The sequence below is a fragment of the Rhinolophus sinicus genome, linkage group LG05 (genome assembly GCF_036562045.2).
Source record: "Rhinolophus sinicus isolate RSC01 linkage group LG05, ASM3656204v1, whole genome shotgun sequence".
Lineage (NCBI taxonomy): Eukaryota > Metazoa > Chordata > Mammalia > Chiroptera > Rhinolophidae > Rhinolophus > Rhinolophus sinicus.
In genome coordinates, this window is record NC_133755.1 from 51,559,678 (window position 1) to 51,587,104 (window position 27,427).

Below are 27,427 nucleotides of genomic sequence, written 5' to 3' on the forward strand. Positions count from 1 at the left end.
CCCTGGAGGCCTCTGTCTGAGGGAACCGCTCAGAGTGGGCATGTGCTGGGTGGGGTAGGTGGTCTGGTTCTGGTAGAGGGACTAACTACCCTTTGATTCTGTGAGCCTGTGGGAAAGTCCCTGTCACTCTGAGACTCTGCTTTATGTTATGGAAAACAGGGGACCTGATGCTTGCTGTCCTCCTCACCCTGGGGAGGCCTGAGGTTAGGGTTAAGACTCCGGGGAGCAGGCCTGGGCATGGTGGGGAGGAGGCAGATGAGGCAGAAAGATGGCATGGGGCAAAAGACGGGGATGGCCACGGCATGCTGCGTGTCCTGCCCTGGTGGCGTTGTTTGGAAGATGTTGGTGTTTCTCTTCTGGGTGGCCAGGCTCTGTGACCCATGTAGGGAGAGGCCCAAGGCGTGTCTGCACCCGGGAATTCTGAGCCAAGATTGGGTCTGACTGACTGAATAGAAAAGAAATGCTGCAGCCACAAAAAGGCCTTTCTCAGACCTGCTCAGGGGAGGCTTTCCCTCCCCGGACTGTGGGGAGAGGACCAGGCATGGCAGAGGCTCCGAGCAGCTTGGGCACTGTGAGGCCTTTCTCTGCCTGGTTCCTGGTGCAGGTCTGGGGACCACGGCTCTGTTTCTCATTGCCTTCCCTCCCTACCCACAGCCCCTCAGTCCTGGGAGCAGCGCTAGGCATTCTTCTCTCAGCACTGGAGGTCATGCCTTTTGCTGGCCTCACCTCTGACCTCTGTGACAGTCAGAGTACAGAGCAGCTTTTCACAATTGATAATTGGCAAAGAGCACACTATCATCAAATGGGTTTGGGGAGCCCTGCAACCTGTGTCCACTCTACACCGTATTGCCCTTCAGTGTGTTCGTCCTCAGGCACAAGGTCCTGAGAAGTCCTGCAGTGAAGGAATTTGCCTACCTCAGATTAACCCCTTCCCCAAACTTATTTGATTAGAGAATCGATTTGCTCCTGCAACACCCATGAAACAGCCTTTGAGAAGTGCCTCGTGGGGCATGAAGCTGGGAGTCAAGAGAATTGAATTCTGCTTCTCAATTCACCATGTAGCCGTGGACATCAGTGTACACGAGATGGGCTCTGAGGACAGGTCCTGAGCACTGGGTTGCTGTGTCCAGCACTGAGACCTCGCCCAACCAGTCACGGCCGTACTGGGCCAGGAGAGCTGGCTCCCAGCTGCCCCATCCTCCCGCGGTAGTCCAGTTACACCCTTTCCTCCCCTGTTCCTCGAAAGACACTGCCACGGACTTCTCTGTGCTTATGCACAAGGAATGGCAGGCTGGCCTCATAGGACAAGTGTTTCCGGGAAGAACTTCCTGCCTAGCAGGTGGGACTGGGCGTTGCTGAAGGGAACATGGGTGTGTATGGTGTATGTGGGGGCGGGGGGACCCTTTCAGTGAGGCTGAGAAGGCAGAGACCAGAGAGCCAAACAAGGGTGAGTCCCCACGGTTTATTATGGAAGCCTATAAAAGAGCCACAATGAGTACTTTCAAAATCACAAAATGCACAACATTCATTTTTTAATATGCAACATGGAATATTATATACAGATTAAGACCACATGACAGCAAAAACACTCACACGGCACAAGTTTCACATCACAACAAAACACACAAGTGCTTTTTCAATATTAAAACAACTGTGATAAAAACATATTAATATTTTGAACCATGTTTACAATAGAGAAAAATTCATATTTTACTAAATAACAAATATTTAACAGCAAAACTTTATACTAAATATCTATTTTGAATTATAACAAAAATAGTACTTATAATAGTTTATAAAGACAGACACAAAATTATAACATTTATGAAAAAAAAAGTTTTGTGTATAAAATATTATAGCCATCTGGGCAGGGTCAGGATGGTGCCCAGAATACAAACGCCCAACATCGAAAGTGCTTCAATCTGCAAGCCCGTGGCAGGAAAAGTTTTGTGGGGTTTTGTCTCTTTAATGTCAAGTTACAATAGTTAGGAATGGTTAAGTGAGAAAACATCACCCATCTAATGCTATGTCTATAAAACCTACACACACACACACACACACACACACACACACACACACACACACGGATGGACATACAGAGGAGAGATGGACAAATTTTGACATTGGAACCCTCCTGTCAGCCAGTCAAGAGCTTTCTTCAGTTCTCCACTTGTTGCCTTTGAGACCCAGCGGGACAAATGATCCTTCTTTCCTCCCTCACAGGGATCCCCCTCGGCCTTGTCTCTGCCTCTCCCAGGCTGGTCACTCCAACAGAAAACCACTGAAGCTTTCCAGAGCCTTCCAGTCTCCCGCCCCTCTCCAGGGTCAGGCGTGGTGGGCTTCCTGTCTGAAGCTGCACTTAATGCATTCCTAGATATTCAGTCAAGACCCGCTGGTTTGGGGCAAGCTAGATCAGCTTGAAGGCACATGAACCTTCCAGACACTGGGAGTTTCTGTGGGTGACCAATTCTGGTGCACCATGCAGCTATTTTACAAGCTTTGAGGAGTCTTTACTCAGTTTTGCCTGTTTTTCAGAATGTGGAGAAACGGAGAGATGTTACTATGTTTTTCAAAATGTCTATTTTTGCCAATAATGTTAGGAATACAGTTTAACAGTGAAAAAGTAGAAACCAAATGAAACACTTGAGAACAGGGGGTTATAGGACTGGCCGGTGGGGGGGGGGTGGCATTGGGGGCATTTGAACCCTTTCCTGTAAAGTCTCCCACCAGGTCGGTGTGAGTGGGGGTGGGAGTTGGGCGGGGGAGTCATCTGATCCGCCCATTCAACACCATCAGAGGAGGCCACTGAGCGGTAACAGTGGTCACTGCTTGGAGAGGCAATTAGGGGGATTAACGTCCTACATCTTCTGTGTTTCTGATTTCCTTATAAAGAGGATTCACTGCTCTTATAACATCAAGAGCCAACAGAGAAACATTAGAAAGTGAAGAAAAATCCGAAAACAGACAAAATCACTGAAGACTCACCAAAGGTCCCAAACCAGCCCCGGGAGGCATTCAAAATTGCCAACACTCAAAATGCCGGTGGCAGAAACTACTCCTCTTTCCCCTGACCAGCCAGTTTTCAAGCAAATCTCTTCTGACAAACCACACATACCCTCCTCCTCGGCTCTGTAGCCTCCCCCGCAGCTGCCTCAAGACCAGGGCAGAGGCATGAGTCAGCTGAGTCAGAAGCACTGCCTTCCAGACTCACCTCCCCTTGCTTTCATCTCGTCCGACACCCCTGAGCTGGGCTAAGCAGACAGTGGCATAGAGGTGGGAAGGGACTTCAAGGACATCTTTCCAAGGACAAAGATGAGGGTTAAGGAAGGGACAATAGAGGCCCTTGCTCCCCGTCAGAAGAATGAACCCGTATCCTTCCCCATACTCACTAGCTGAGTGGGGGGCAGCGGGAGAACAGTGACTATGCAGGAGATGGTGGCAGCCTCCAATCCTCACATTTTTGCCAGAGCAGGGAGGGAGGCATTGGGTCATCTCCCCATCTCCACCAGGGCACAAAGGCAGAGGCGCTGGATTTTACCCCGGGAGTGCAGCTCTGAAGTTGAACCCACAGAAAATCTAGAGCCTGGGAGAGCTGCTCAACCCTCAGCCAGGGAGGGCTGGGTCACTCTCAGCAGTCCTTCCCCAGGACAGCTGGGATGGTGGCTAGGGGACAGAGGAGATGCTATTCCAGTCCCCAGTAACACCAAGATTCGGTTATATCAGTGAATAAATATAAGCCAAGGACCGTGGGTGTGTGGAACAGGGGAGCAGGGTAGGCTCAAGGCTGCCTGGTGGGAAGGTGTGGATGTCAGTGCTGTGTGCATGCCCAGGGCCACCAGGGAGGTGCTGGCAGGACAGAGCCTGGGGCTCCTTTGCCCCAAGGTCAGAGGAGAGAAAAAGTAGCAGCAATAGGTAATTTCAAATGTCCAAACTGGCAAAGGGGTGGGATCCCTCCAGGCTGGCTGTAGCCCCTGCCCCCGCCAAGAGTGACTATATTCTATACCAGGACGCTGTTCCTTGGTGCACACCCAGGGGGGCACGTGCCCCAGTCTGAGTAGAAGCAGGAGGGGGAGCGGGGTGCTGAAGAGGCCACCTCTTTTCCTCCCCCACCCCATGTCAACCACTTGACCTCAAACTAAAAGGGTCCAAATGAGATGGGAGGGGAGGGACCAGTTGGGAACATCACAGGCAAACGCTGCAGTGTGAGCTGACTGACGTGTAACACTGTAGTGGGCATGCAGAGCCCCCAGCCATGCCCTGTCCCAGGAACTCAGCTGGTGGGAACTGGAGAGAGACTGGGGAAAGCAGGGGCCAGGAGGAGAGCCCCATCCCCCAGAAGAATGAGGCCCTTTTGGCTTTGGGTAGGGTTTGCCGAGGTTGGGGGACAGGGGAGGGCAAGGTATGAGGGCCGCTCCCCCTTCCCCAGGTTGCAGCCCCCTCCCACACACAGGTTTCTACCCTTCTGTCTCCTCCCACCCCCTGGCCTGGCTGGGCTGAGGTGGGGGCATGGGCCAGGTCCTGTTAGACTGTGGCGCTCAGCATGGCCTCCGTCTCTGGAAGGATCTTGTTCTGGTTGGAGTCCAGGCCAAAGAACTTGACACTGAGGCCATCCACGGGGTGCAGAACAGGGACCAAGGTGATACGGGGGAAGGTCCGGGAAGCCAGCTCAAAGCGGCTCGTGCTGGCCAGCTCCACCGCCAGCACCTTCAGGAACAGCTTGGCCAGGTGCTTGCCCAGGCAGGTCCGGACCCCACCACCGAAAGGGAGGTAATGGAAGCGGCCGTCCTTATCTTCACTCCGAGCCTGACCGAAGCGGTCGGGGTCAAACACGTTCACGTCTTTGAACACGGGTGCCGTGTCATGGGTATCCCGGATGCTGTACATGACACTCCATCCTTTGGGGATCTGGAAACCCTGGAGGCAAGATGGGGCGGGATGGGGTGATGAGAGCCAGGGGAGGTCTGAGAGGGCCCAGGACTTCCTGCCTGCCAGTCCCCCACCCAGGTGTTCCTAGACACACCCCACTGTGCCCCCCACCCACCTGGCCAGCACCCCTCAGCATGCTAGTCCAGTCTCTTTTCTATAGTGTCCACATGCAACTTCACTTATGACACCCAGGCTGGCTTCATCCGACCCAGCCTTTGGGACGGGGTCTCTCCCATCAGACTGAGGTACCCTGAGGGGAAGTCTGGTCTTTCCCATCAGCCAGCCCCACCCTAACCCCAACGCAATGCTCCCATGGGTCCCTGAGGCCCAGTCCCGAGGGCCAAGCCTCACGTCAAGCTCGAAGGTCTGCAGCACGGTGCGGTAGCCGCCAGAAATGGGCGTGAAAAGGCGCATGACCTCCTTGATGACGCAGTCCAGGTAGTGCAGCCCGCTGAGCGTGTCAAGGCGCAGTGTGCCCTCGCAGGGGCAGCCGCCACTGTGCAGGATGCCCTGGGCCCGCAGCTCCTCCCGCAGCTTCTCCAGCACAGCTGGGTGCTTCAGCAGCTGCATGATGAGTGATGTGCTGGCACTGGCCGTGGTGGCATAGGCTGCAAAGATCAACTCCAGGGTCCCGTCCTGCAACGCAGAGAACCGGCACCATTAGCCATCTGGATTCAGCTGTGCAGGCCCAGCCTGGGGGCAGCCCCACTCTGCCAGGGGCCCCTGTGCCCCAGAGTCATCTAGCTGGGTCCTGCCCACTTCCTCTGAGCTGCCTGTCGCTGGGCATCTGGGCCATGATGGACACAAGTCAGAGGGCCAGTCCCCTGACTCGGCTGGAGATACGACTGCTGTAACCCAGGGCAGAGGCGCTAGCCGGGAAGTCCCGTGGGGTAGGGCCACTTCTAACTCACTGCTGGATTCTGGGGCCGTGAGCCCCAGCAGCCTAATCAGTGTGGTGAGCTCACAGAAAAAAGGAAAAACTCCCAAGGAGCTGGGCACTGTGTGGGTGAGTAGGGTGGGGGGTGCAAGGTCGAAACGCCAAGCTTCCGACTTGCAGCCCCAACTCCTTCCTCTAGTCCTAGGAGGACAATGGGGTTTGGGAGGCAGTCGGGGCCACACTCAGAGGGCCTGGGACAAGAGTACAGTGAGAAGGCTGAGGGGAGGTGGCCCACAGAGGACTTAAAAGACTCCACCAGGGTTCCCTGGGGAGCAAGGAACCTGGGCCATGTGTGCCCCGTGGGAAGGCCCCAGCAAGTCATCTCCTTCCAAACCCTGCATTTTACAAATGTGGACACCAGGCACAGAGAGGGGAGTAGGGGAGTGAAGGACCTGGGTTCCTTACTTGCCATGGCACCACCTACAAGAAAAACTTCTTGTGAAATAGTAAAGTCATTCAGACTCACCAGGAAGAAAGCTCAAGCTAAAGAGGGGGAAGCAAAGACAGGACGGCTAGAGAAGTCTGCGGTAAGTCTCTGCAGGCACCTGGCAAGCTGTGGGAGGCCGAGTCTAAACAAGGATGAACTAATGGGTCCCTTCTCAGGTGGAACATTCACCCTACAAAAGGGGGGGGGGAAGGAAGCCCTTCTCAGAGCCCAGTGTGGACAGTCTTGGTGCCGGCAGCCTAACTGGGCTTCACCAGTGCCAGGCAGGGTGGGAGGGTGTCCAATGCCACCAACTCGAAAAGGCTGATGAGAAGGGAAGAGACCCAAGTTAGGTCCAAACCTCCCCAGCTCTTCCCCAATGGATGGGCTGCCCTCGAGCAGGTGGCTTCCCCTTCTGGACCTGAGTTTGCCTAGCTGACCTCCCAGGGCTACAGAGACCATGAATATGCAACATAGCAAAGAGTAGGGGGAGGGGGAGAGGGGTCAACAAGCACCACTGACATTGAGTCCATTCAGAGGTTTCTAAGGGCCAATTTCTCACGTCTTTTCCAAAATGGTAGATAGAACGGTGAGCGGAATGGAGAGCGTGGGGCTCAGTGTCACAGGGACCCTCTCAGCACGAGGACTGGACACACAGCAAGTCGTGGGGGGGGGGAAGCCCCACCCATTGTGTGCACTGCAGGGAGGGATATGGTCCCTCTTCTGGTTTAACCCCCAGACTCATGCAGTGACGGCCACCACAGCTGCTCAGAAACAGTCCCTGTGGAACGGGACTAGAAAAGGTAGAAGTGGCCAGTGCTGTCCCACTCTGGGGCAGCCCCAGGATGGGGCCTGGGGCGCTCGCTCGTGCTCCCTGGTGGGGAGGGCCCCCACCTTCAGCTCCTGCATGGTCATCTCCTTCCCGTGCTCCTTGCTGCTCTCAATGAGGATGTCCAGTGCGTCTGCGTAGTCCTTGCCCTGCGTGCACTGCAGCTTCTCCCGGATTGCCTTTTCCAAGCCCTTCTGCAGGGTCTGCCGTGCCTGAATGCCCTGAGGGGAGAAGGGGGGCCATCCTGTCACCCAAGGGGAAGTGCAGGACCACCATGGGCCTCCTCCCAAAGTGGGGCGGGGTAGGGGACGCCTATGAGAACTTCCCTGATTCACAGAGACCACCCCGCCCTCCCACTGACACTCCCCTGTCTCTGTGTCTTAGCAGTAAGGGACCCCCGCCCTCAAGGTGGGCTCATGGATGCCCATCTCCTCTCCTCCCTGGCCCTGAGTGCTCACCCGCCGGTAGCCACTGAAGGGCAAGTCGACAGGCAGGGAGAAGACGTTCTCCACAAACTGCTGATAGACCTCGAAGAGATGGCCCAGGTCCTCCTCAGGAATGCTGAAGCCCAGGAGCACGCGGATGGCCATGCGGAAGGTGAGCTTCTGCGCCTCCTGGTACACGTTGATGGCCTCGGGGCGGCTGCTCCAGGCACGCAGCGTGTCCTGGATCACCAGCTGGATCTTGGGCAGGTAGCTCTCCAGGGCCTCGTGGCTGAAGATCTTGGAGAAGACCTAGAGGGCAGAGAGGCAGGCAAGCTAGTCAGATAGGCTCCAGCTGCCAGTGAAGCTCCTGGAAGCTGGCGGACGCACGGGCCTCATGGCTTCGATTGGGGAAAACAAGGTCCTCACCCGACCGAGCTCCCTCCTCAGCCTCCCACACCGTCCCCTTACTGGTACCCGTTCTGAACCCCTCATACTGCCTGTGTCTTGATGGGGAGTGGCAGGGGAAGGGCAGGATTACAACATAGTTCCTATGCATTTTTATTCAAAGTCAAGATCTTCCTCGTCACTCACAGGATGACTTGAGCCATCATCTCCTGTTTGGACCCTCAGAAAAGCACATACTCCAAACAATGGCAAAGCCCTGGGGACTGGGCAGTCCACTTGCTAATAGGTCTTTGGACAATGTGACTGTACTAGCCATGGGGGCAACACAGAGGGGGCTGGGCAGGACTGGAGGGGAAGCTGCCTTCCATTGCAGGGGCCCATTCTTAAATTCCCAGGCCACAGGACAGAAATACCCAGGAGGACTGTAACACAGGTGAGCAGACTGCTTAAGAAGAGGTGGAAAGCAATAGGGTCTTCTATTCCACTGACAGGAGAACAAGGGAGTCTGAGGCTAGACTGCAAGAAGAGCTTCCTGAGACCCAAATCTGCTCGCTCTCTCTGGGAAACACCTACTGGGTAGAGATCCTAGGGAGTTTGCTAACAGCTGTGCCGTCAAAATGTCTTCAGTGCGGGCAAGTCTGGAGGCAGGAAGACGGGGGCAAGGCTTTCTACCCCAAAAGATCGCAAAGTCAAACAGAAGCCCTTTTATTTTCTAGCATCTTCCTGGTCCATTTTAAGTAACCAGAGAGTGTGTGTTGTTGCCTCCCCTGCTCTCAGGCCTTCTGATTCCTCAGCAACCCTCTCCTTCCCCTCCTCACTCAGATGCCCCTGCACACGTCTGCATGCTGCTGTCCTAGTGTATGGGAGACGGGAGAATGTTAGTTTATTTACTGATGGCCTGTGGGTCTCACTTGTAACCAACAACCTCCATTCCCGGCCCGCACCCCCCCTGAGTCCAGAGTCCAACGCAGAAGGCAGTGCCCCCCCCCCCCACCAGCACCAAGGGGAAGGTCATGGGGCGGGGGAGGGGCAGTGCAGGGGAAGGAGACACATGTTCCTCCAGCCCCCTTACCCTGCTCCAAGCAAACCACACACACGCGCCCACCCTCCCCTTCTGCCCCCCAAACACAACCACCGCACAAACTGTAAATGTGAGAATTTCCCCTGCAGTCAGCTCGAGGAGGAAAAGGTAACATTTTCCTGGCCTCAGCCCTGCATGGCTAATGGGAGGGCTGGTTTGCAGAAATAACAGTGCTGGCCCTTCAGTGGCCCAGCCAGGCATTCACAATAGCACTTTCATTCCGAAATTCCCCTTGGGCAGAGGGAGGGGGGGAGGGAAGGAGGCCGCCAGTGAGGGGCAGAGAAGCCAGCACTGTTTGAGGCTGCTCCTGCTACTAAGGGATAGCTGAAAGGTGGAAGAAGGATGGGAGATGGCCAAGGGCAGCCCAGGCCTGTATGGGTCACTCACACCTTGCTCAGTTCAGGGTCCTGGGAATTTGCAGGGGGGACTTCAGCTTTCACCCCCATTCACAGGGTTATGGATAAAGGCAGTGCTGTCTGCCTCAGCCCCCCCTGCCCTGGTGTCCTTAGGATTCCAGGTTCAGCTCTTGGTCAAAGAGTCTTATGGGGTGAGAGAGTGGAGGCCTTGTCCCCAGAGCTCAACACCAGCTAACTAAGGGCCCTTACAGAACAGCAAAGAGCCCACAGGGTGAGCAGAAAGTGGCATGTGGGAGCTGAGCAGGCTTATCAAGGAAGCAGAAAGGTAACTGTGGCTACCAGGCTTCAGTGGGAAGGCTGGAGGTGGGGACAAGCAGGGACAGGGAGGCCATACCTGGCCCACAGCCAGCCAGCCCAGGGAAGACTGAGAAGTACTGTCATGGAGGGGACAGGGGCAGGGTCTGGCCAGGGCCCCCAACACAAGGAAGACCTGGGTTCAAAGGTGGGGTAGAGGGGGCAATATGGCAGAGGCCACACTGACCAAAACCAGCCAAGGCCAAAGCCAGCAAGGCTGTCAGATGCAGTGGGGTGGTGGCTACAGGCAGGCTGGCTGCTCAGAACCCCGAGTTTTAACCCAGATCATCCACCAGCTTACTGTGTGATCACGGCCAAGTTTCTCCCTAGCCTCAGCTTCCTTCCTCATCTGTAAAATAATGAGATTGAGCCAGGGTGACCTCGTTTTCCTTCCAATGTACGGCGCATATAAATGCCAGCATCCACGTGTCCCTAAGTAGAGGCTAACACCTCAAAGCAGCCCAGAAACTGGCACTGCATGATTCACCTCGTAAGTGCCTGCCAGGCCCCCACTCGCATCCTCCATGGGCTAAAGTGGCCTAGGAGGGGCCATCCCAGGGTTCTCAAAGGGCCCCCAGTGCCTCCCCAGGTGGCCAGATGGAACCCACAGACAGACTCTGCCCTGCCCCAAAGGTTACATTCCCTGCGCCCTCTAGTGATGGCCACCTGAATAGTTCCTTCTCAAGCTTTCGGGCCAAGGAGGACAGGAGGGACCAGAGGGGACCTGGGACTGAGCAGAGGGACTCCAAGGGCAGGCAGTCCTGACCTCACCTCTAGGTGGGAAGGGGTCCTGAGCAAGGTCAGGAGCTGGAATGAGGCCAGAAAGCCCACCTACACTGTACCTGCAGGATCCCCAGGCTGGGGCTTCTGAAAAGACAATTGCGGCCAGGAGCAAGGCTCTTATCTTGACCCATCAAGAAGTCTAAGTGGATGTTCTGGAGTCCCTTCTTACCTGGCTGTCCCATGATTCTCCTCAGAGCCTCCCTGAGGTGGAGAAACTACCCAAATGAGTAGCCAAGCAAAGGCAGATTGCAGGCACACTGGGACCAAGGGGCTTCAGTCCGAGGTCACCAAGTCTGCACCCCTGCCTCTAGCCCAGCCATTCCACAGGCACTGGGCCTCCCAGGCGCCGGGAAAACTCCAGGGCCTCATCCCTGGGTCTGTGCCCAGGGTTCACAACGTGGGCACTTCCCAAAGTCAGGGCAGCCCAGAAACCACCGCCCACCACAAAGGCCAAGAGGAGGCGGAGGTGCTGGCCAGGGCAGAAGCGGCTGACGGGCGGGTGGGGTCAGGACTCGGGCAGATGGGAAGTTGCCCGGTAGAGCCACTCAGTGTGAAGAGGGGAAGGGTTCCTGGCCCCCGGAGCTGCCTGCCCTGACCACAGTAGTAACAGGAGCCAGGGCTGCTTTGTCTCCCTCTGGGGCTTCCCTCGGAATTCCCAAAAGTGAGCCAAGAATGTCGGACAAAGGTCATCGGAAACCAGCCCTGGCCCAGGCAAAAACCCTGCAGAGGGAGCAGCAGGTATGGACTTTCCACCAGGGTTAGTGCTGGGGAGAGCGAGGGCAGAGGGTCAGGGAGACGTGGGAACTCCCAGGCATAGACCCGGGCAGGGTGCGCTCCTGCCTTGCAGCGTGTACTTGGAAGCCCTCCCCCCACCCATGTTGGCTTCCCCAATGACACCACTGGCTTGGTTCTCCCTCTCCCATGAATGAGAGGCGATTCCACAATGAGGTGGGGTGGCGGGACCACCAAGGAGCTTGTCAAGGCTCAAATTCCTTATAATTGTTTCTACAAATCCTTCCTCCTCCTCTCTCCTGACTCCCTGGAAGGGGAGTCACTTACTGAACCCCAAGGGCCCTGGCCCTGAGTGCTGACCTGCCCAGCCAGATAATCTCCCCCTTCTCTGTTGGCAGCTATGGATGGTCAGACCAATGGACAGGCAGCCTTGGGAGTGGGAAGAGCCCAAGAGGGAACCCACTCTCTGGGCCAGTGACTCAGACGGGTTGGAATGGAAGCGGCTGCCCGGGAGGGTGGGAGTCTGGGTAGGTCACCCCGCCAAGCCACCAGAGCCGTGGCCTGCCGAGTGGAAAGAATAACAGAGGGCAGGCAGGCAGCTGCTGCGGCAGCTGTCCGCACAGCACAGGGGTGACGCCAAGGTGTGTACTTTATACTCAAGAGGGAGGACCAGAGAGGACGTCATCTTCCCAGATGCCTGGCATTTCCATTGGGCCTCGACTTCACCCTGGCTGCTTCCTGAGCCAGTCCCTACCCAGCCCCTCTGGCTTGGAAGGGCTGGCCCAGACACCCCCCCTTCTCCCTCCCCCCACACAAGCCTGTGCATGCCCCTCTGGGCTCCCAGCATCTGTAGAAACAGAGTATCTGTCCCCCATTTGCCTCCAGCTCTAATCAGCTCCCCTAATTGTTCCACACACAACGAAGGCATTCGGTAAGGGTGGGAGGGAAGCATTTGGAAGATACCTGCTGAGCCACAGAATGTGAAAAGGTTTGCCCACTCATTCTTCTTCCAGCCATAGTAAAACCCCCTCAAAAAACTGAAGTCCAAGGGGAAAGGGCCTCCCAAGGTCACAGTCTGGGGCACAACAGGCCACACCACCAACATCCCTGAACCCCCTGGCTCCCATCACTCCTAGTCCCATCAATCTGCCCTCTACCATCCTGGGGGCTCTGAGTTTATCTAAGAGCCCCGACAGGGAAGCTCCTATCTGGCCCAAGTTTATTCTAAGGGCAAGGCCAGCTGTTTTGGCTACTGGTTTGCTCTCAGCATTTCTCAGCCCCGGCCCTTCTGCCTGCGAACCTAGAATGGATACAGTGGTGGCATAGGAGAGTCAGGGCCAGAGCACACCCCGGTCAGACCCCCTCACGCACTCCTAACCAAGACCGCAATTGTCTCCCAAGGCTGGAAGCTTGAGCAAACACATCAGCATCAGAGTCTTGGACCCCTCCCCGCCCTGGAAGAAGGACACAGAAAGGAGGGAAAAGAGAGGGGGTGACCCCCACTCCCACTGGACCTACCCTCCCACTGCCTGGTACAAGGGCATGCAGAGGGAGGCACCCGCTCCCAGACGCCCTGGTGGCTGTCTGTGGGCTCCCTCCCCCACTGACCTTCAGAGAGATCTGCTCCTGCCACCCGCCCCCTCAACAGCTCCTGTGCCCACCAGCTGGTGCTACAGTAACAGCTGAAGGACTTCAGCTGGCACAACAAAGGCCTATGATAGGGGGTCCTTCCAGTAGTAGGGCTGCCTGGCCCGTGCCACCGGCCTTCCCATTCAATGCAGGTGGGAACTTCTGCCCTGAGCTTGGTGGACAGGATTCTGAAGTCAGAGGCAGTGCGCTGGTCCAAAGGCCACCCAGAGCTAGACCAGGCTGGCTTCCCCCAGGAGCCTGCAACCATGGGTCCTCCTAGCTCTGCCTGTCTACAGGCACCTCCTGGCCTCACCATCCCAACACAAATTCCAGGATGCAGCAACCCTGAGCCTGAGCTCCACCCCTAACCAAGATAGGGCCCAAAGGCTGGGTTAGCGAGGAGCAGTGGGTGCGCTTCCTAATCCCTGCCTCCAAAGGCTGGAGAGTCTTGCCCCACCTCAGCCTCTTGCAGAGAAAGCTTTGTGTGTGTATGTGGAGTGGGGGTGGGGTGGGGGCGGGGGTCTGGGTAGGAGGGGCAAGAAGACCACTCCTGGGTCTTCGCAATCCAGGGCTCCAAGGCCAAGGTGTGCCCCTAGGATGCTCTCCAAGTTCTGGGAAGGCCACTGTCTCAGGTGCCCTGAAGTGTCTGGCTCCTTGGTGCAGAGGCCCAGCCCTGTCTCTAAAGGAAGAGGAAATGCCTGATCCTGGTGTGCAGGGCTGGGTACTGGAGGGTTTCAGAACTGTCCCTGACTCCTCATGTGAGTTGGTGTCTGACAACCCCCCAATCACCCCTACCAGACTCCATCCTCCCTTCCAGAACAATACTCCAGCCTCTCTGCACAGAAAAACAAAAAGGAAAGGGGCCCTCTCCCATCAGTTAGAGACACCCAGGTCCCAGGGTGAGGGAGGGGTAACAAAGGAGGAGGGACAGAGTCTGGTGGTGGCTATAGGGACACAGGCCTGGCTTCAGAAGAGGACTGTTAGACTGGGCAAAACTTTCTGGACTTTCTCCCTGGCAACCCCACCCCTCTTGAAACTAGACGACCAGGATTACCCAGGGCCAACACCTGGAGTGCAGCGATGGCTGTGCGGAGTCCCTTCTCAGCACATCTGGTCAGACCTCCCAGAACAGGGGTGGGCTACCAGCCCCAATGGAAACAGTGACGCTCCTCCTTCCCTGCCAGCCGGGCTCCTGCGCACCTGGGCCCCACTTCCTGCAAGTACATCCTAACCAGGCTTAGGCCTGGCCCAGCGGCCTGCTCTCCAGCCAGCTCCCTGACTGCAGCATGGGCTGGATAAGGTAGTGTGAGTGGCACCCAGCAGCCCCCACCCTGGCCAGATTGGGTTCACTGGGCATTGGGTCCAGCAGGATGGCCATTCTCTCTAGGACCAACACGTGCCTCTGAGTATTCTCTCGTGCCCCTGGCTAGACTCCACTGCTTGAGGGAAAGGACCAAGTTTCCTGCTTTTATGTTTATACCTAACCCAAAGCCTTCTATTTAGTTCAGTAAACTTAAGTTCATAGAACACCAATTAGAGAGATTTGAGGGAAGGACCTTTCTGTGCACCCACTTACCGTAAGAATGTGTATACATGTCACACAGCAAGTACAACTAGTACACACAAAGGGAGGGCCCCTGTATTAGTTCCCAAGCCTGTGTCAGAATGAACTGCATTCTGGCTGCTCCCCATACCCAAGGAGCTAGAGGGCCAGTGTGCCCCATCTATGCCTCACTGGGGTCCTTAGTTTCTGCCCCCACTCCTGCCCTACCCCTGCCCTCCCTGTGTATTCCTCTGATATTGGTCATCTATGCCATCTCCTTCCTCCTCCCCTCTTCCCTTCTCTCCAAATGGACAACATAGGCTTTGGGGTTTTCCAGGTAGGCCCTCCCCACATGGAGGCCCATAGTCTAGTCAGGCAGGGGTGGGTGGAACCAGTAGGCAATAGCCTTGCCCAGAAGCCCTCTGCACCCCAGGCTCTCACACTCAGGTTCTGACCAAGCCTTCTCCTTCCCCCCAGCACTCCATCCCCCAGTTTCTGGCAGCCCCTGGTGGGCAGGACTAAGTAGGGTTGCTTGGCGGCCAGTCCAGTAACACCTCCTCCCATGGACACGGTGTTGCTGGCCCCACCTGCCTTTGCTTTGCCTTTCTCAATCTGAGTCTCAGTGTCCCCTTCTGTGAGAAGGGACAATAACTGCTTTCTTGTCAAAGCCTCTATAACGATAAAATGAAAAGGCAGTCACGTTTTTTGGAGCTGGGTTTGTGAGTCTCAGGCCCTTTCCTCAACCTTTGGAATGAGCTTTTGGTAGAGTTTCAAAGATTAAGAAAAAAAAAGTGTCCAACACATTTTAAAAGTCCCCATTCCTGAGCCTACAGCTCCTTCCCAGCCACTCCCCAGAACCCCTCCCTCCTCCCCCCATTTGACCCTGGGCAGTGTTAGCTGCTTCCTGCTTTAGTGAGGCAGATGGAGGAGACGACAGTAGAAGCCCCTTTCCAGTCCCTGAAATACAAGTTTTATGGGGGGAGGGGCGTTGCGGGTACCGCACACCAGTCCCCTCCATGTGATTTTTTCCTCCTTTTGTCTGCTACAGAGAACTACTCTTCGCCGGCAGTTCCGAAGCCATCAAACACTGTTAAGATGAATTCCTACATTCCCCGAGACCACCTCACATGCAGACTTCCGGCGGAGGGGGCTACCCACAGTTGCCCCCTCCCCTCTCCTGGGTTCTTCCACTCCTCCCAGAGATTAGAAACTGCCTCTCCCTTTCCTTTAGGTTTCAAACCTGGGTGAGTCCTCTGACCCAATGGAAAAAAATGGAAGGAGGAGAGGTCGTGCAGTCTCCCCCACCCCCTTCTGGCCGCTTTAAGCCCGCAGGCCGGCGCCCCGCCTGCTGGCGGCTCAGCTTTCGGGTTACTGCAGTTCAAACAGCACGTGCCGCCCGCGCTCTCAGCCGCGGCAGTCGCGGCGGCTGCAGCAGGCAGCCGCGGCTGCAGCAGCTCAGCACTGGGAGGGGGTGGGGAGGCTCGCTCCTTGAGCGCTGGCTTGCCTCCTCCGCTCCTCTTCAAGGCGCTCGGGAAATCCACAGGATAAACACCCACTTTCTCTTCCTCTTATGGGAGGGGGTAGGTGCGCTTTGATTCCCCGCCGCGCCTCGGCTGCTCTCATACCTCTCACCCTCCCCCCACCGTCTAGTCTGATACACGTAGTGGTCCAAATTTCACCTGGCCCGTCCCACACGTGGCCCTGCAACCACTGCCCACAAGGTGCCTGTAGCCCCACCCCCACACCCTCCCTTAAAGCAACCTGTGGCAGGAAAGCTAGGTTTGATTTTAGATTGATACGTTGGAATTCCAAGAGGAAACATGGAGCTCCAGCAAACGACCTGCCCTCTTCGATTTCCAGTTTGGGGGAGCACGGTGAGAACAGACAATATGACTCCTCCGCACATTCAAGCTCTGTCCAAACCACTCCCCAAACAGCCACCCATTGGGCCTGGTATCCTGCCCAGCGCAGTGGGCCAGCTCAAAGGGCTGACTTGGAGGAGGCCTGTGCAAGCCCTTGACCTGGGATCGCAGCCGTCTACGCAGGGAACCTACAGCATGGTTTGCAAATGGGGGTTCAGATTCGGGTGGAGACGTCCCCAGTGCTTCCAGAACTCCATAACCCAAGGTGGGTGCACGGAAAAAGAGGGTCAAAGCACGGTTGGCGGGGCTTGGCCCAGAGCTCTTACCTTGCGCTTGTTGCGGTGGATGTCGCCGATGGAGTTAGCCACCGTGTTCGGGCCCAGAAGCATGCGTGTGCTGCGCGGCCACTCGGTGCTCACCAGGTGGTGCTCGCCCATGAGGATCTTGCGCACGTTCTCCGCGCCGGTCACGCGGATCAGCGGCCGCCCCAGCAAGTGCGTCTTGAACACGTTGCCGTACTTCTCCCTCCGCGAGGACTGGAAGCCGGAGCCCTGCGGGAGCCACACAAGAGACCTCTCTCAGAGTGCACATCACCAGATGGGAGGTCCCGGAGGCCCAGCCTCAAGGCCCAGTGGGGGAGGGTCAGAGACACCACCCGGGGCACCCGTCCCCTGCAGCCCCCGCCCCCACAAACATGCACATACGTTTTATTTTTCATAGCATGCACAAGAACTGGGAAGTAGGGCCTAGAGGATAATAAATAATACAAAGAGGCGGGAGGCCCAGGGGCACCCCGCGGGAGGCTAGTTTTTAGTATCGACTTGCGGGAAGGAAAAGGTATCCGGGACTGCGGGATCCGAAGCTAGAGCCTCTGCCCCCCACGCCCCCCCAAACACACATACACACACACACCCCCCCCCCTAACCCTCCCCCCCCCCCCCCCCCCCGCTCCGCCTCGCACTCCGGAGCCTCTCGAAATAAATATTTCCAGGCTCTCGGCCATGGGCTGGCGAGACCCCGCGGGGTGGCCGCAGGCCAAAGATTATTTATAGCGGTGAGCGGTCGGTGCCCGGAGTCAGTCACTACAGATGGAGGTGGGGGTTTCCTACGTTCTCGGGTGTGGGCCGCGAAGGGACGGGCGGCTCTCTGAGGGCTCTGCAGGGTCGGGTCACGAGCCGAGAGCCGCGATTTTCCTAATGCATTTTGCCCTGGAAATAACTGAAAAAGACTTTCGTCGCCGCCCTGGAGTTTGGAACGGGAGCGCGGAGGAAGGCGCTTCCCACAGGGCGGGGCAGGGATGGACGGCATGGCCGTCACAGGTAACTGGATCCCCGGCGGTGGCAGCACCGGCGCTAGCCGAGAAAGGCTAGGCCCCAGCTCTGGCCCGGCGCTCTGAGGAGCTGGCTGGGCTGGTCCCGCGTGTACCGGAAACCGAGGGGACCGCCGACAGGTGGGGGCAGGGGCATCCCGCTCACCTTTGACGTAGGCGCTTGCCACCCGACCCCACATTAACCCTCTCCTTCCGGGACAGCACCAGGTGAGAAGGGGAGGGGCGCCACCTGTCCGGTTGTCCTGCTTGCCAGCGAACAAAAGTACGGATTCGGGCTCCAGACCCCAGGGGTTTTGCACCCCCGAAAGGAGTGCTTGGCTTCTCTGTTCCGGGGTTGCTTCCCCTTTCTCACTTTCCTTTCTTCCACGGAAAAGTATTCTCCAGCTAGATGTGTACACACCCTAGCACTGCCGAAAGTGACTATGCAGAACCCCGAGTACTAATCACTTTTCCACATGCGCCTCCGGTCAGGAGCGCGACAGGGAGCGAGCCGGGAGCGCCCGCGCCTCCAGGAGGGGGGCTGGGCTGCGGGGACGCCGCCGCCCCATTCCCAGGTTGGCGGGTCCGAGAGAACAACCCCCACCCTGCCGCCGTTCTAGACGGCGTCTACCCCTTTAAGAGAAACCTAGGAGAGGGTGGAGGTGCGACAAAGAGGGGGTGAGGAGCGGGGTTCCCTCCCTCCGTCTGCTATACCCGTCTCCCTCGCTCCGTCTGACTCTCCGTCTCTCCTCTCCCTCTTTTCCTCTGTTTTTCTTTTCTTTCGACACAAAAGTTGAGCTGTGAATTTTCCGAGGTCGCCGCCGCCTCTCTCCCGCTCCCCCCCCCCCGCCTCTGATCTGCCTAACTATAATTAAAGTGCGTTTTTTGTGGCATTAATAAAGAGTTATTTGTCCGCCGTTTCCACGGTCTTCACAAAGAGGACTTTCATAGGGGCGGCCGCTTGGGCCGTGAGTCCAATTTATACAAAAATGTTGTATTTTTAGCCCTGGGCTCTGTTTAGATGGCGCACGGTGGAAATGGAGAGCCCTTGGAGGTCCCCCCGTAAAATCTGATAAATGACTCCGAAAAAATAAAGCTGGGATTCAGAAGGCTCCCATTAACCCTTTCTGCGCTCCTCTACACGCATCCCCCCATTTCCCTCCCACTGCGGAGTCTAGGGCCCCAGGGGCAGATTGATGGGGAGGCGTAGGCCTGCTTCCTCCTCCCCATCTTCTGCTCTGGTTGGACGCTGAGCCCCAGGGACCCTTGTGGGATTCGGAGAAAAGGTCAGGGGGACATTAGGGGGAGCAGAGAAAGGTCAGGAAAGGGGGGGGGCGGTGACAGACCGCGGATTCCGCAGATTGGCTCTAACGAGGCAGAAGCCGATGCCCATGTGAGTTATTTCCTAAATTCTCGGCCAAAAGCCTAGACCACCGCTGCAGTTAACCCTTTAAGTGTGGTGGCACAGGATAGGCTCTGGGGAATTCTTCATTGGGGGGCTAGTACTACTGGTTAAAGGGAACCCCACCCTGTTGCACGAACAACCCCAAAAAGAGATGGGCTGATTCCCGGACTTGGGATGACCACAGTACAGAGGAACCTTGCGTCCCCCTCCCCGCCCTCACTGCTGTCACTTGACGCGGGGCGGGGTCCCTGTGTGTGCGAGCGGATTGCACGCGTCTGTTAATTTCAAGCCAAGCTTTCGCACTTCTAAACCCACAGGTCTCAGCGTTCACTTCCCTCCTCACCTCTCTTGTGCCGGGGTTGTCCGTTTCAGTACATCCATCCTTCCAATTCTCATCAGTTTCCACCTGACAGACACTCGTGCACATGCACACACAACACACCTCCCGCGGTTAACCCAGAGGCGACCCCCCCCCCCAAGAAAAATACCTGGTGTGTATCAAATTGCGAAAGCGAATGTCTAACACTTGACGAGTTTAATTCTAGGTTAACCTCCCCATTACATACCTGGGTCCTGTTGCGGAGGTGCCCACCCCGATTATCACCAGCTGTGTGGGGTTGTGCGTGTCCAACAAACACACACATACTCTATGGATCTCACACACACCTCTCCCAAGTTTCTTTCCCTTGCTACACTGTCCCCACCCAATAAGTAAATAGACCCTTTTCCCCGAAAGCAGACAACCCTCAGGTCTCAGGCTTCTCATTTTCCTTGGGTTACCTCCTTCCTCCACACCACAAAACACACACAATTTCTCTGACCGTGGCACAGGGCAGTTGTACCTGGCGCAGCCGGCGATGCGGCAGGAACACAGCCCCGGTCTCAAATTGGCAGTTTTGGCTGCCACTGGTCCCCTCCTCCTCTCCCCTACTCAGTTTTCGGGTCTCAATGACACCAACAAAGCTCAGGAAGCCGACGGCTACTGGGGCCTGGAGGGCGAAGGGGAGGCTAAAGCGGACGCCCCACGCACCCCTGCTGAGTCGCCTGAGACTGCAGAAAGTCTGTCTTGGGATCCCTCTCAGGACCGGGGGTCTCTCTTATCAGCCCTCCGAACCTGCGCACCCGGCGCCAGTGGGCTCAGAACTACGCCGCAGGCGGGCAGGGGAAGCCCAGGAGGCGCAGGCAAAGAGGAGGGAAGGGGCGGGGCGGGGACCAGTGCCTTCAGGTTCCCGGCGCCCCCTGGCCGGCCCGCGGCTCCACCGGCCCTGCGCTCGCCGCTAGCGGACCCTGGAGAGCAGCGGAGCGAGTGCGCCCTTACCTGTAGCAGCCAGTGGCCGGTCTCTCCGATGAGCGGGAAGCCCATGGAGCCCTTGGGGATGGGCAGCTTGCAGCTCTTGTCGCGGGTGGCAGCCCAGCGTAGCTGCCACAGCTGCTGCGACACAGCCAGCAGCAGCGTCACCGACACCAGGCACGCGGCGAGGGTGGCCAGAGCCGACACCAGCTCCAAGCCCTCAAAGAGCATGTTGGAGGCCGCTGGGGGGATTGGCTGTGCGGGCAGCGGCGGGGGAGGGGAGGGCCGGACGAGAAGGGACGGGAGCGGCGGGGGAGGGGAGGCTGTGGCCGGGGGTCCTGGCACCTCCAGCCGAAACAGAGAAGGAGGAAGGGGCCAAGGGAAGGGGAGTGGAGGCTGCGAGGGGAGCGGAGAAAGGGAGAAAAAAAAATTGCCTAGAAGAAGAGAGAAGGAGACACGAGGCGACTCGGAGTGTAACTTTGTTTGTTTGTTTGTTTGTTTGTTCCCTTATAGCGGACTTAGGGGCTGCTCGAGGGGTGGTGAGATGAAGCCGTGAGTCAAGCTGGTGGATTAGCTCTCCCCGCAACCATCACACTCGGAAAACTTTGGAAAACTTTGTCCAGCGGGAGCCTCTCTCGTAAGCCCCTTCCCCTGCTCGGAAAAAAAAAAAAAAAGGGAGACAGAGAGGTAGCACAGAGAAAGTGCGATCGATTGGTCAATAGTTCCCCCCTCAAATTCCTAGCTAGAAAAAAAAAAAGGAAAAAATTCTGAATCCAAAAATTCCAACGAACCCAGTAACTTTGGGGGCAAGGGGAAAGGCTCCCCAGCCGAGGCGAGTGGAGAGGCCCAAGCCCAGCGTCCCTGGGCTGCCCCGGGTGGCGCGCCCGAGCCCCAGAGCCGCTGCTGCACCCCCCAGGCGGGCGCGGCGGGCGAGGCGGCGCGGTGGCCGGAGCGCGGGTGCGGAGCCGGCGGACCGAGGCCGGGATGGGAAGCAGCCGGCGACAGAGCCCAGGGCGGGCGCTGGGGCGGCGGCGGGCGGGAGGGGTGAGGCGGGGTGGGGTTGGGGGAGGAGGTGAAAACCGGAGCTGGGCTATTGTATCAATTAAGAAAAGGCAGTCCGTCCCGGGACGCAGGCTTTCAGCTCAGGAGTTGCTGCTGGGGGAAGAAAAGGGGGAAAAAGAAAAGGAAGGCAAAAGGAATGAAAGGAGGAAAGGCAGGAGGCAAGATTTCAGGGCTGGTGGTTTTAAAAGCTTCTCTCAATGTGAATTTGAGTCCAAAGCCAGGCGATGCGTGTGTTTATATAGAGGCGGGAGGCTGCGCCGTGGGCGCTCCGCCAGCCCCCCCCCCCTCCCGCGCGCTCACAAAGCCGGAGGCGTGGTGAGAGGCCGGCGGCCTGAGCGTGTGAGCGCCCGCCGCCGCCCGCCCCGCCCCGGCTGCCCGCCGCCCGCGCCCGCCGCCCGGGACCCACTTGTAGCCGCCGCAGGATCAAACTCAGTTCACCTCTTGCCTCCTCTTCCTTCTCTCCGGCGTCTCACTGAGCCAGGCACCTACAGACGGACGAGATGACACACACACACACACACGGTGCGCACTCGCACGATGCCCGCTTGGCTGCTAGGCTACTTCCCTTCCTCTTTTCCTCCCTCCCAGTCCCCCGGCCCCCTCCTCCCTCCACGGGCAGTCCCGCGTGGGCTGTCGCCCCAGCCTCTGAAGGCTTGGCGGGACCGCGGCTTGACTAAGGGGCACTAAAACCCCTGAACCTGTGCTCAGGGTCCCCAACTTCTATCCCGCAGAACCCTGCTGGCTCCTATCTCCAGGGACCCCTCCATCCTCGCATTTACCACTCTCAGTCTCTCCATCCAGGGTCCGTATACCCACAAACCTCCAATGCCAAAGTCTCCCCTCCACCCCCATATGTCTCTCTTACCCTACAAGACCCCGATGTTGCCCTCTCCCCGTCCGCTTCCCAGGCCGCCAACACTGCAGTCCCTCCTCTCAGACACCTCGAGACCCCCTAACTTTGTAGCCCACCTCTGCCCCCCCGCAGCGTTGGAGGAACCTCGATGCAGGTCCGGTTGAGTGTCCCACGCCAGGGACAAATGCAGCGGCCCCAGCCTCTGGAGGCGGGAGGAATCGGGTACAAACGTTCATTGATACAAATGAGTAAATAAACATGCCGGGTGAGCGCGGCCACCTTCTCGCAGTCAGCCGCAGAGGGCCCGGCGCGCGTGCCTGTGCAAGATGTGCGTGTGGCCCGGGGCCGCACCTGTGTGCGCGCGCGCGCGTGTGTCCCTGGGTTGGCCCGACGTCTGGGGAGCTGTGTGGTGTGTCTGAGGATTTCCGTGTTCTCTGCTGTGTGTCTGTGCATCTGTCTGTCATCTGGCCTCTCCTCTGGAGTGTCTGTGCTACATGGAGCTGTGCGTGCCAACCTCGCCGTAGTCTAGCTTAGTGCCTGGCTTGCCCTCTCCGGTGTGTCCTGTTTCCCCAGCCCCCAAGTCTCTGTCGTTGACTCCAAGAGCGGACGACCCTTGCTATTCCACGTTCAGTTTAGGATGGTATGTGTGTAAACGAAACTAGACTTTCCTCTGAACACCTCCCCTGTCCCCAGTACGAATTCTATTTTAGAGTTCACTAGAAGAGAACGTGTGTGAGCCTCTAAGGTGCGAGCATATGTGCTGTCCCTCCGTGTGAGCGCTTCCGAGGCTGATGTGGCGAGCGGAGATTTGAAAGCTGGTCTCTGGCTTCTAGCACTGGGTCATCTCGACTCTCACTCTCTGCCCTGGAACCCCACCTGGTGGACAGTTGTAGTACTACAGATTCCGGGGGAAGCCATTCCTGCTACCCCTTCCCTCAATCTCCTTTCCTGGTGGGAGATCCCCCCTAGAGGACCTACTTGTAGGCTCCCAAAGGGCTTAGACTTCCACCCCAGGAGGCTTGGGGCTCAGACACTCAAAAAGGCCCCGTCAGGCCACTGTGGACCCAGAAATACAGAGCTGGGGCACACTCTCACAATGGGAAGTTTCACTGCACAATCAACTCTGGACTGGACACCCAAGAGTGGTGAGGCCAACACCACTCATCTCCCCATCTAGGGATGAAGCTTGGCAAGAATGGGGCTTGGAGAGATTATTGAGGCCCTACTGTTTTGGAGAGCCCCAAGAATCCAGCTTCTTCCCCCGCCCCCCACTGCCCCTGCCCTAGACACTGGCCCTGGCCCTGAGGTGGTAAAATGGACAAGATGACCTTGGGGAACCCACCCATGGTGACATCCATCTCTGAAAGGATGGGCACACAACCTTATAGAGATGCAGATAAGTGCACAGGCAAATACTGAGCACACACACATGCACAGGAAGGCACATACACTTAGAGAATCATTGTCAACAAGTTCAAGTAACACCTGCCTCCCAGCCACAACTTCCAGAGTCCACAAGAGGTATGTGCTGTGTGGGATCACAGTTCCAGAAGCCTCCGTAAACCCATTGTCTTCCCCTCCCCCACCCCTATTTCTGGGGGATGGCTTTTGTACACTTTCATACTCTCCTCCTGTTCAGGTGTAGAGTGGGGTTTGGGAAGGGCCATGAGGAAGTCATTCTGAGTCCTTATTGCCCAGCCACCAAGTGGGCTCCTGGGGAATGTCCATGGACAGCATGGCCCCACAGCAACAGTTGCTGGATTTCCTAATTGGAACCATCTCTCTGCTCAAGTCCCAAAGAGTGCTTAGGAAAAAAAGAGAGGGAAAGCCATGGTATTATAACTCTCAGACTTGCCAGAGATGCTGGGGAGAGGAGGAGCAGGCATGTTAGGAGGGGCTAGTACAGAGAAGGGTCAGCAACCATCTTTGCCAGTCAGAGTCTATCAGAGGACGTTCTTTTCATCTGCATAAGATGGACTTCTGACCCTGGCCCCAGACTGAGCCTTGATCTAGTCCTCAGTCTCACTCGTAACCCTGACCCTAGAGCCTACTCCCAGACTGACCCTTAATCCTGGTCACATATTTTATCCTAACCCTGACTCCTGACAGACCCCCAGTCCCATCAAGCATCCACCAACCTCACCTTTGGTCAAAGGAGTGTGGCTTGCCCCTTGCAGACTGGCGCAAAGGTGGCTCTGGGAGCAGGAGTGGGCTGTAGTTCAGAATATTTTTCTCACTCTGGCCTGAGAATCATCTGCCCATTCCCTCATGAGCATCCCTCTTCACCTCAGGCTGGCTGTAACTAATATCCCAGGAGCTCCTGGATACCCTCCGCCTACAACCCTCTTCCAGAGTGGCCCAGGACACACTCCAGGGCTTCAACTCTTGCCTACAGCACTCGGAAGCCTTGGCTCACAGCTTGCCTTCCATGTCCCTGTAGCCCTTCAGTCACCAGAAATCAGACAGAACCGACTGGGGATTAGCCGTGGGCATGCTGGTTCAAAGGGAGCTCTGCATGGATGAACTTTGCAAAGCTTGGCGGATGGGGCTGGGAGGATATGGAGGACAGGCCTCAGGCACTCTAGGAATATGCAGACAATGAGTAAGGCACAACCTCTGCACCCTCTTCCTGGGCTCAGAAAACACCCATCCACAGGGCCAAATCTGCTTAAAATCCTGCTCCTCACTGAGGCACAAAGCTCTCCAGGAGTATCCTGGACTTTCTCTGCCCAAAGGCATGAAGACATTGCACATTCCAAATTCCTTGCATGTATGCAGTCCTATGGAGCCAACAAATCTCTTCTACAGCGACTATTTTATTTCATCTCCACAACAGCCCCAACTACACAATAGTGTGAGGTAACACTATTTTTAGATACCATATTTGCATACTACTTTTTGTACTGATGAGAAAACTGAGACCCAGAGTCCCCGCTCCCCACCTCCACGGTATTGTCCTAGTCCAGCTCCCCCAAAGCAAGCCCGTGTGAGACATGAGACCCTGTCTGACATGGCAGCTGCCTCTTTGTTCAATGTCCATGCTTTTGACTGTTCAAGTTGACAACAGAGGGAATTGTCAATTTTACACTCAATTTTGCATAATTTGGGCCCTGAATTTTTTAAATTGATGCTGATTTACTTTCTTTTCACTAAAACTACCTCTGCATCCTCCAACCAGAGCCCAATGCAAAAGGGAAAAAGGCCCAGGATATCAGTGGGGTGGCCCCTTAATCCTACTGGCCAGTGACCAGAGAGCAGAGACCAGGAGGCGGTGGGCAAGAAGCAGGGCTGGTATTCTGGGTTTTACAGAGTTTGTGCAGGGTCTTCCCAACCTCCTGTCTGGACCTATGGACCTGGTAGTCCAGGCTGAGAGACAAAATTCAGAATTTCACCTCAGGGCATCTTCTCTGTTCTTAGCCCTGTCTTGCCTTGCTGGCACCAAGGACCCCGTGGAAATCAGCTTTCAGCTCCTCATCCTCCCCAGGACCTCAGGATGGCCCTCATTTCATTCTAAGGACTCTCAGTACAGTGGCAGGACCTCTTGCCTGAAAAATTCCAAGTCCAATGGGGAAGTGACCATCTGTTTCCTTCTGAGGAGCTATGGAGGAGGGGGCCCAGCCTGGGACACCATCTCCTGCTCAGACGTGTCCCGGTACCTCTGCTGCAGAACTGCCATTCCAGCAGACTAGCAGCAGCCCTTGGGCCCTGGATCCCAGCCTGTGGCCCCAGATAGCCATCCCGAGGCCTGTTTGCCTACCTTCTCACACTTTTGCCCTCCCTCCAGAGCGAGCACCGTTCTGGCTGGCAGTACCGCTCTGGCACCCAATCCTCAAGGACAGCTTAGAGGACACTCCCTGACTGTGTCCCAGCGATTGTGAGAGAGGAAGAAACCCCTGCTGTCCAGTCTAGTTGGGGGTGGGGATTTAACCCAGCTTGGTTTGGAAATCACCACAGTGCCACAGATGCTGCCTTCCTAGAGCCCCCAGGGGCTAAACTCTCCTTCAGCTCTCCCCCTCCTTGCAGCGTCAAGGGCTCTGAGACTGTTGGTTAGAACATTTACTGACCCTTCAAAACGTCGGCCTGCCAGAATCCCACCCGGCCCACCAACCTCTTTGGAGCCACCATCCTGCTATTTGTGATGCTGCAGAAGCAAAGCTGAATTCCAGATTCTAGTTATTTATCTCATAAAGCTTTCCTTCTTCTTTGTCTCTGAATGTGACTTGCTCCCACCCAACCCCCAGATATCCTCTTGTCACTGGCTCTTTAGATTTTTTTTTTTAACTTTTGTTTTACAGATAACAATCCTTGTCCAAGTGTCTCTACCTGGCAGCGCCAGATGCAGGCACAGCCTGACTTGTCACTTCCAGTCACTCAGAGACCAGCGGCTAGGAGAGAGCCCCTCACCCACCTTTCTGCAGCCCTGGGAGGGGGGTGGCCCTCGGAAGAGAACTTCGCTGCTTTCTCCTTTGCCTGAACATGGAACAAGCCTTACCCCATACCTCATATCAGAAATATCAGCTTCAGCGACTTACCCAAGAAAGAATTTCTTGAAAGTAATGGAAATAGCCCCATCCTCCTCGTCCAAGCCCCCATATCTAGTCCTTTTCCTCCCACCCCACACCCAACCCAGATGAAAGCAACCCAAAAAGGGACTTGCCAATGGAGCGAACAGGGTAGGTACGAGGAACGCAGCTGACAGCTGTGTCCAAATCGGCACTGCTTGGAAAAAAGTAGTCTGCTCGGTGGCGATGGGACACCAGCAGTGCCCCAAGCTGACTGTGGCTGGCAGGGACACTGCTGCAGCGATGGCGTTCCCTCAGACCCAGGGAGCCAAGAGCCCTTTATAGCCTGAAACCTGCCCTGGCACCGCCCACTGGGCGGTTGTAACAGGCCTGCAACTAGGGGAGTCGCTAGGAGCTGGGAGGGCATCTGCCCGGGGACCCCAGGGACAGGCCCCCAAGCACCAGAATCTGGGATTCAACCTCCTCCCATCCAGGCAACTCAATGTCCTGGTATGTGTGTGAGACTGTGTGTGTGTGTGTGTGTGTGTGTGTGTGTGTGTGTGTTGTGTGTGCATGCGCGCGTGCGTGCGCTTGTGCTTAAACGTCCATTTAAAGACCTCAGATCTCTTTCCCTCATCCTCTTTCTCTGGCAGTAACAGTTTTTGAAAGGATGGGGAGAGCAGTGTGTTTCTGCTCAGTTTATCAAATTACACTCAGTG

At 56.6% G+C, this 27,427-nt stretch overlaps 1 protein-coding gene across 8 annotated transcripts; it reads right to left on the reverse strand.

The window, feature by feature from the left end:
• Positions 1-1,443: 1,443 nt before the first annotated feature.
• CYP26B1 (cytochrome P450 family 26 subfamily B member 1) lies at positions 1,444-27,025 on the reverse strand. 8 transcript variants are annotated; one of them, XM_019718993.2, is made up of 9 exons: positions 26,864-27,025; positions 21,760-21,838; positions 21,083-21,446; positions 20,319-20,942; positions 16,613-16,837; positions 7,575-7,850; positions 7,182-7,337; positions 5,278-5,562; positions 1,444-4,914 (listed from the first exon to the last, which is right to left on the reverse strand). In XM_019718993.2, the coding sequence occupies exons 4-9, from the start codon at positions 20,520-20,522 to the stop codon at positions 4,522-4,524; spliced, it is 1,539 nt and encodes a 512-aa protein (XP_019574552.1). In that variant the 5' UTR covers positions 20,523-20,942; positions 21,083-21,446; positions 21,760-21,838; positions 26,864-27,025; the 3' UTR covers positions 1,444-4,521. The 8 variants fall into 8 exon arrangements, with proteins under 8 accessions (XP_019574552.1, XP_074188262.1, XP_074188261.1 ...); XM_074332161.1 differs by lacking the exon at positions 21,083-21,446 and having other exon boundaries at positions 21,792-21,838; XM_074332160.1 differs by lacking the exon at positions 21,083-21,446.
• Positions 27,026-27,427: the final 402 nt, after the last annotated feature.